The 9,625-nt window shown below is 29.9% G+C and overlaps 1 protein-coding gene across 1 annotated transcript in view; it reads left to right on the plus strand.

Moving 5' to 3' along the window:
- LOC112693149 (cationic amino acid transporter 4) overlaps window positions 1–9,285 on the plus strand; it is a 44,213-nt gene extending 34,928 nt beyond the window's left edge. Inside the window, exons 4-10 of the mRNA XM_025568085.1 lie at window positions 1,172–1,339; window positions 3,561–3,848; window positions 5,468–5,718; window positions 7,456–7,671; window positions 7,747–7,969; window positions 8,430–8,591; window positions 8,690–9,285. Of these exons, the coding sequence (XP_025423870.1) occupies window positions 1,172–1,339; window positions 3,561–3,848; window positions 5,468–5,718; window positions 7,456–7,671; window positions 7,747–7,969; window positions 8,430–8,591; window positions 8,690–8,892 (1,511 nt within the window). The 3' untranslated portion in view covers window positions 8,893–9,285. The remainder of the gene's footprint in view (window positions 1–1,171; window positions 1,340–3,560; window positions 3,849–5,467; window positions 5,719–7,455; window positions 7,672–7,746; window positions 7,970–8,429; window positions 8,592–8,689) is intronic.
- The last annotated feature ends 340 nt before the right edge of the window (window positions 9,286–9,625 follow it).

The raw sequence follows: 9,625 nt of genomic DNA on the forward strand, positions 1-9,625 counted from the left end.
CCCCCCCCCCCCCCCCATTTAAAAATCCTGGCTACGCCACTGCATTTATATATTTATATATATTATTATGCATATTCGTTTAAATGTACTTTTTACGAAGAAGGCTTAATGCATAATTTTAATAAAATAACATTAATTGCAAGTTATATGTTACACCTCTTGCGTAATAGATATTATTTTGCAGGTTTTGAGGTTTATACATGATAGTAAATGTATAAGTTATGCAGAACACTCAATGTTTTTAATAAATCAATAGTTGACAGTTGTTAAATTACGCCACCTGTGTGATAAATGGAAAATAAAATAATAATATTTTGTACTAATCGTGTGATAATCAATTAAAGTTTTACCGAAAATAACGGTAATGTAATATAACATAGTAAAGTACTATAATAGTTCACAGTAAATATTAAAATTTAGTTTTCATATCACATAAATTGTTTCGAAATTCCTTTGTAGCACGGTTCGAAATGATTTCACCGATAAAACTAATGATCGATTTGTTCTAAAATATTATAATTTAACAAAGCAATATATTACTTATTGTTGTTAACGATAACTACATTTTTATTATTGATAATTGTGTTATAAGTACGTTGTTATCGAAATTTAAGCTACCGAAACATCTAGTTTAAAATATTCAACAAATTAGGACATATACATTTTGATGAGTTTTCTCACATCTACTATTGCCGTACCACATTGTGACGATTGTCGAATGCTGGTTAAATGAAATATTGTACGTGAATACGTTTCTCGTACATTACGGAGTTGTATGGATGACAAAATAACACAAACATTAATAGAACAAGTTGAGCATCAATTTTAAAGTGATATTATATTAACATTACATTTTAGTTTTTGTACACCATACACAATATAATGTAGCCGTTAACTAAGAAACAGAAAGTAATTAGATGAAAAACAATCAATTGATCAACGGTTTAAAGAAAAGCGTTGATTTGTGATTAGTTTTTTCGTACAACGAATACTTTTGTTATCAAATGCATTCGATTATACTGAAAACTTAATTTTGGTATTTAATTGTTTGCCCCTCCCACCCTACAGAAATGTCACTAAATGTTCGCCTATTTACATATATTAGAACGAATGAAAACCGTATGCTGTCTTAAAAATAATGTACTAAATTTTTTTCTTTTTTTTTGTACAGGAGCAGCGTCCGTAGCCAGGGCATGGAGCGGATTTTTCGACTCGATGTTCGACAACGTCATAAGAAACACCACCGTATCCGTATTGGGTGAACTTCATGAGACACTCCTTGGAAAATACCCAGACGTGTTCGCCTTTTTCGTGTGCTTACTGCATGCATGCATCTTGGGTACGTCGTATGTGCTGCATTACAGTACTTATTAGTGAGCCGGTTACCCGGCCGATCTGCCATATCAAAGAGTTTTGGAACTCGAATTACGTGTATTTGCATACTCCGTCCGTCTTTAACGTACAATATATTTGAAAACCACCAACTTATTCAATGGACAAATTCATATAGTGACCGTTAGGCTTGTAATTTTATTTTGCGTAAATTTTTAATATTTAACGCTTAAAATACTAAACATACTTGTATTCGCAGAGATTTTAATCTTGTTTTGAGGCTCGCACGGAAACTATAATAATTAATTTATTAAATTTTGCTCAACAATTTTTTTTTAATTAAAAAATGTAACGTTAAGTTCATAGTACTTGTTGTTATTGTTTTTAACGAGAAAATTATGTATTAAAAATATCCAAAGATGCTAAAAATTGATTTTAAAAATTAATTTTAATTTTAGTTATATTTTTGGTACAAATGCTTAATTGTTTATTTTACTAGAAATATTTTTTTTCTGCGTTATTTTTAAAACGTGACCGTTTTAGAATCGCAAAGCATTCAAGGGGAAGATACATCATAGGTATTTTTGCGAGTACGTTCATATTATATTTTAACAGTTTACATACAAAGTCTCAAGCCCTGCAGATCATGTAATAATATACAGTGCGCACCAACAGACACACATACCAGAGACGTCACCAGGATTTTTTATTGGGGAGGGGAGGCGATATGAATATTTATTAAAAGATGAGACAATCTTCCACACTCCATTTTTTGTATAAAAACAACATACGTTAAATGAAAATTAAAAAATATTATATATTTAGTGAAAATATTAAATTTACAAAATAGTTCAAGTTTTTTTTTAAATCAAGTTTTCTTGATTTTTGAGCCATGATATCGAGAACTCCTTCGGCATCAATTGAAACCTCTCTGCGGACGGCCAACAATGATAAGCCTTTAAAACGATTCTATGAATGACATCAAATTATGAAAAATATAAAGTTATAATATTAATAATATATGTATTCCTTACTCCAGTCATTGAGCTTATTAAATAATCTTTTAATCGTTTCATACATGAAAATGATCTCTCGGTAGTAGATGTAGATACTGGTATGGTACATAATATTTTTAATAATTTGTAAATGTTCAGAAAAATATATTGTCTATGTAAACGTAAAGTATCTATGGCTGCCTTAGGATTTTTATTATTTGCTTTCAATTTTAACTGTCATATCCTTAATTCAGCAATGAATATTTGAATGTTTGAGTCCAGATACAATTTTACAAGTTCTTCAAATTAAATATATTTAATTTTATCAGAAAATAAGCACTGGAAACCTAAAAAACATATTTAATATATAATATATTTTTATACAAAAATAGTATTTAAAATTGGTTGAAACTGACCATCCAATATATTCTTATAAGTAAGAAATCTTTCTTTTATATTACTTATAAAAAAATCAATACAAGATATTGCTATAGTAATTTTATAGTAGTGTTCAAGACTCGTAACACCAAAAAATGTAATAAGACGGTTCTGCTGAAGTTTGTTTAATCTTTTTACAGAAATGTTGATGTCCAAATTTACAGCCATTTTCTAATTGAATTTAAAAATTAAAATTAATGTTATTTAATTTTAATTTAATAATATATTTTCCTTGGCTTCTTTAAACATTAATTTAAATTCTTTATCAATAATTTCCATTAAATTTTCAAGTGTTGAAATGTTATATTGAGCTAATTCTACATATTCTTTAAGATCTATATCATTTTTTTTATTATAATCACCAAATTCTCTTAAATAGAAAAAAAAATAGTAATTAAAAATACTAATACACAAATATAGTCAAACATTCTAGATTTAAGATATTAACCTTCAAAATGTATTGAACCAAAGTCTCTGTGCCCACGAAGAGCAATTTCTCGCCTTCCACAAAGTAAAATACATTCAATAATTGGTGTCAATTTTAATCTATTAGAGTTTTTTTTTTTACCCAAAATATTAAAAAAAAAATGTAGATTTACTATGTTTGTAATATTTTTACAAATCTCTTTCAAACTAATCTTACCTAAAAAAAAAAAAATTAAAAAATAAGGCCATGGAAGGAAGGATCCATCCCCCATATCACCCCCGTGAGAACGCCCATGACACACACACTTATATATATATATATATTGTGCACCTGTTGTAATTGCTAATGTTTATCGTGTTCTTGAGCAGGCGTAGGCGTGAAGACCTCGTCCTACATGAACAGCTTCCTGACGCTAGTCAACCTGGGCGTGATGACCGTAATCGTGGTCGCCGGCTACTACTACGGGAACAGCGACAACTGGTCCAGCGACGGTGGATTCATGCCGTTCGGCACGACGGGCGTCATCGCGGGCGCTGCCACCTGTTTCTACGCGTACGTCGGTTTCGACAGCATCGCCACGTCGGGCGAGGAGGCGAAGGACCCGGCCTACTCGATACCAGTGGCTACGATCATCGCCATGAGCGTCGTATGCACAGGTCCGTTTTCGTCCCTACCGCCGTAGTGACGCGCACGCGACGGTCCGTTCGACTTTCGAATAGATAGTGGCGCCATTTGGAAAATGAGGGGAAGGGTGGGGGGGGGGTAACTCATGCGTTTACCACAGTCTAGAGTTAGTCTCCCTGCCCTACCTTGCTACGCCCTTGATTATGTCTCCAAAAGAAATTATTAATGTTGTCGACATTCGACGAAGCCGTCGGCGGTTCTACAAATATCTTACTGATGGCGCATATTCACTCGTGCGAGAGTTGATATAATATATCAATATAATATTACATATTATGTATGTAATATATTGAAGATTGGTGATTTTTGTCGTCGATGACTTTTAAATTCAATTGTAATCTATATTCATCACTATTAAGCCTTAAGCCATTTGGAGCGACAATTTAACATATAAATACGTCCTCAAAGCGACAAGCAACGGACTCCGAGAGTAGAATCGTATTTTGTACAATAATACCCACCCTTATGCGAAATATATAATGCACGCTTTAGGCACATTGATAATTTAATTGTTAAAAACTGCTTAATAATCCAAAGTTAATGTAATATCAACTGTTATTCGACAATTTAATACAACGAAAATTAAAGCAAAAAAACATTTAAATATTTTTCAAAAAAATCAACGAGAAGATATCTCGCCCCGTCCCCAGCTTCCTCGCATGTTGGACACGTTTTCGATTTAATAGTTGATACTGTGTACGAGCGTAACTAAGACCTAACCTCCGGTTAGACCGGACTGGTTTTTAATATCATTTTTCCTCGAAACGTGATTGGTTTTTTTCGTTTGTAAATTTATGTAAACCGAATCGAATTTATAAGTTTTTTGTTGCGGCAAGAATGCGTATTGATTTTCCCGTATTCGTATTTTTTTACAAAATTTCTTATGAATTATTTAATTACATGTCCGAAACGATCATCAAATTATTATTTTTTTTCTGAAAAATTTATACATTAATTTATAATATTATACTTTTTAAAATCAAATAATAATATTAACTTTTTTTTTTTCATAATTTGTTATTCCGATAGTTGGATATGAAAGTTGTAGTAAGTTGTCATTGGGCTGATTTGAGTTGAAAAAATATTTTTACACTTGAATCGCCACTCAAACGTAGACTAAATCGCTCATCGTTCAGCTCAGTTTAGTTTCATTTTTGAAAAATCGTGCCGGCTTCAAACATAAACACAAAATGTTTTCGACCTGTAGTGGCCGTGGCCGACGTCTGTGATTGGTGGCTAGTGATTTCGAACAACTCCTCTACTCGCTTTATTCTCCGCCCGCACCAATTATACCGTATATTTCACGATTTTTTTTCATGTATCTTTGAAACGCAATAATCTATACGATACAACGTATACCTAACCTATTCATGCGCATGCATTGTTGTACAAAAATATAATAATATTGCAATGTCTCCAATGTCAATACAGATGTTTGGATCAAAAATTATAATTTTTTTTTCAACAAAAAATTAAATTAAATAAAAATCAAATAAATTATATTATTATTATGGAAGGTATTACGATCGATAAATACTCGTGGGAGTTTTACACGAATGACGGTACTCACTGATGTTGTTTTTGTTTATAGGCTATGTATTAGTAAGTGGAGCTTTAACGTTTTTGGTTCCGTATTGGTCTATCAAACCCGATGCAGCATTTCCAGCGGCATTCGCTGGGTTAGAGCTACATTGGATTAAATATTTGGTATCGGTCGGAGCACTGTGTGGAATGACTACTACTCTCTTTGGATCACTCTATTCGTTACCCAGATGCATTTATGCGATGGCAGATGATGGATTGGTTTTCAAATTCTTAGCAAAAGTCAACAAAAAAACTCAAGTACATAAATATATAAATAATAATATTTTATTGTATTTTTTTTTTCATAATTCGTTTAAAATAATTTGATACATATTTTAAATCCTTGTTACTCAAAACAATAAAAAAAACCACAATAATAATATTCTATGAAAACGGGTACCAGGTAAAATCGCAAAAAAAATATCGCGAAAGTAAAAATCGCGAAAATAAAAATCGCGAAATATTTTAACAGCGAAAACATTAATAGCGAAAAGTAAGAAATATACCTGAATATATCTTTATAATATAATAAGAAATAATTAACATTAAAATAACGTTAAAATCAAAATACTATATAAAATAAAATTAAAATTGATATTTTTTCTAAACTTATGTAAATATATAAAATACATCATCACATAATACTATGATCACAATATATACATATATAAAGCTTGACAGCAGTTAGGTTTAACCATGACTTATCTTTATTACGTGATCCAAGAAATAATATTACAAAATTACATTATTGATTATCTAGTATTATTATATTATAAAGGTATAACCACTAACGAAAATAATTTCTTTCTTTTCGCTATTAATGTTTTCGTTGTTAAAACATTTCGTGATTTTTACTTTTGCGATTTTCACATGGACTCTATGAAAACTATTGTCTATTTTTAAAAGACTAATTTACGAATAAATAAAAAATACAAAAATATAGTATTTTTAAACAAAATTTAATTTCAGATTTCAAACAATGTAAATAATGAATTATTTTGTTTTTTATGTGTGTATCAACACTAATTTAAGAAGTAAGATTATATTAAAGAATTTGCAAAATTCAAATTTGAAAAAAATAAATGTTTTATGGCTTTACATATGAAAATGGATTAACCATAATCCATTCTATCCAGTTTTACAAAATACAATTATTCAACTGATACTAATAAAATATAATCCTGCGTAATTACGAACCAACTATTTTTTTTATAAAACTAATTTTTTAGATTTTGTAGATTTACATCAAAATATTCATGAATTAGCATTTCAATAGATCAAAAATAGAAATTAAATTTTTGTACTAGTATTAATAATACTTAAAATTGGAAAAATGTTAAAATTGTATAAGGAAGTGTTTATATTTTGTATTTTCGTTTCAAAGTTTAGCTTGCCATATCAAACCAACATAATTTTGAAAATATTTATTCATCAGTATTTTTAAAGTAAATTTTAGCTTTAATATAATTGAATATTTTCAAGTACATTCAAATAGTTTGCATTTCAATCTTTATTAATTACTATTCTTATAAAAAGAAAAATGTTTTAATTAAATAATTATCTATCTAAAATTGTACGTTAAAACAAACTTATGAAGTAACATAAATAATAAAAATTTATTTAAGTCATAATTATATAAAATATTATAGTATTTAAATTTATTTAAACATTTTAATAATCAATAAGATACTACAAGGATCCTAAATCAATAACTATCTTTGAATAGTGAACAAATTTTCTTAATAGCTTCTTAATGAGCTTAATAGCCGGTATAGGAATAAAATATTTAATACAGCTTAGATTGTTGAAACAACAATAACAGATTGCTGAGATGTATTTTTACTGTTCATAAAACAAAACAAATTTAAGAAAATATGTTACTGAGAAAAATTGAGAAGTAACTAATTATATTTTTAATTAAATTATTTTTATTGATATACATAATGACTAATTTATGTTAAACTATGAATACATAATAACTATAATATTTTACAGGTACCAATGATCAATTTGGCTATATCTGCTTTCATGTGCGCGTTGATAGCTTTGTTCTTCGATTTGGAAAAATTGGTGGAATTCATGTCAATCGGTACATTATTAGCCTACACCATTGTAAGTGCTTCAGTGGTCATATTAAGATACCGCCCAACCAACCGTGGCTTAGTACGTGATTCGAGCAGTCTCTTAGAAATTCCCAATTCACAAGCAGACGTAAGAACATTATATTGTAAATTGTGTTTGGATTAATCATTAACGTTTCAATTGGCTATAACTATTGATTTTTAGTCTTTTGAAATGGACATGGGTGGACGCCTGAAGCCATCTTATAAATTCCTAGAACCTTTCCTAGGAGATTTTGAACCCGGGAACGTAGTTTGTATAAGTATTGCTTGGTTTACGTGTTCTACAATCGTCTTGTGTGTTTACATTCAATTCTGGTTTAACATACAACATGTAAATTGGATGGACGTTATCGTATTATCGATTTTAGTCAGCGATCTACTTATATGTAAGTATGAATAAATGAAAATGTGCAGTAGAATCTATATTACGGTGACGCATACATTAAAAACCATACCGGATTATGGTTATCGATTATTTATTTAAATGTTTAACATCTAATAGTTCAATAAACTGTAAGTACTTACCTATGTATAATGCCTTTTTCTTTTAAATCATATTTGGGCTACCACGTTTGTCGTACATGTTTATTATTCTTTTTTTCGATATTTTCAACTGAACTTCCATTAAAAGTATTTTGTTCAGCAAAAGAAAATAACCAGTTTCCATACCGTTGAATACCGATCTTGTTCGCTGATAATAAAATTGTACATATTCATGCTTTCCGGCACAAAGCCACACGTATTTTATTATTATGTAAACGATCATGACGTACACTCGTATTTGTCTTGACAGTCCGTAACAATACATGAGTAATATATACGTGCGTTGTACTATTATCGTTTCAGGTATATTCGTAATCGAAGCCCATGAACAGAATTCAACCGAACTACCGTTTATGGTGCCCCACGTGCCTATAATACCATCGCTAAGCATCATATGCAACATCGTGCTGATGGCGAATCTCAATCTACTCACTTGGATACGGTTTTTGATATGGATGGTTCTTGGTAAGTTGACGACCCTTGTCTTACGGAACAGAATTTTAGTCGTCAGTTACGGTTAAATAAAAAAAATTCGTATACTTATATTCTGGACATCCCTTCAGGTCTTTTGATTTATTTCCTATACGGGATCCACCACAGCAAAGAGAACGATGTGACATCTTACTCGGTGTTGCTCTCGTCCTCTGAAGCAGGGAAGACACCGTGGGGCGCGATAAACAAGTCCAGGAAAAGGATGAAAACCGATGATGATCGGAAACCGATTATTGACAACGAAGAACACGCAGACAACGGTTATTACCATTGATTCACAATTAAATACCACTGTAGACGGTTACGCGCTATATGATTATTACAATGATTAATTAGTGAGGATATATTTGAACGTGTTGTCGGATAATAATATCCGTTTGAAGGGTGCCATAAAAATATAATCAGTAACACTTAAATTTAAATTACCACGTTTCGTTGAAACATATTGCGCGTTATTTGTCATATTTTGTAGTAATCACCACTGTATGTCCTGTAACCGATCCTATATGGAAAATATCCAACGACATTGTAATGTTTTTAAGCTTAAGCTGTTATTGAGTTTTGAAAATTCCTATATTTTTTAAAAACCTGTTTAAAAAAAATAATATTATTTTACCAATACCGACGTAATTATTCTACCCAATAAAACTATTGTTGGTACTTATAATCATATGTGTACAAAGTGTCTGCTAAATTCATAACTGTGTTAATTTTAAATATGATTGTGTTTTACATATTATCGAAAGCTTTAAAAAATAATTTTTTTTTTATAAAAAAAAAAAAAAAAAATTATCGTGTTGTGAAGTATTCTAAATTTGTGAATCGATAAATGCAAACTTTTTCCTTATTAGGTTATAGTAATATTTGTATAATTATAATTATACATAAACATATTACGATAAGGTCAAGTTTTAGAAAACAATGTTTGAAGTGGCACCCTTTAGTTGTACAAATAAAATTTAACCATATTAAATAATAATATGTTGAATACATTTTGCGATAATCAT

The sequence above is a fragment of the Sipha flava genome, unplaced genomic scaffold (genome assembly GCF_003268045.1).
Source record: "Sipha flava isolate LNK unplaced genomic scaffold, YSA_version1 81_pilon_pilon, whole genome shotgun sequence".
NCBI lineage: Eukaryota > Metazoa > Arthropoda > Insecta > Hemiptera > Aphididae > Sipha > Sipha flava.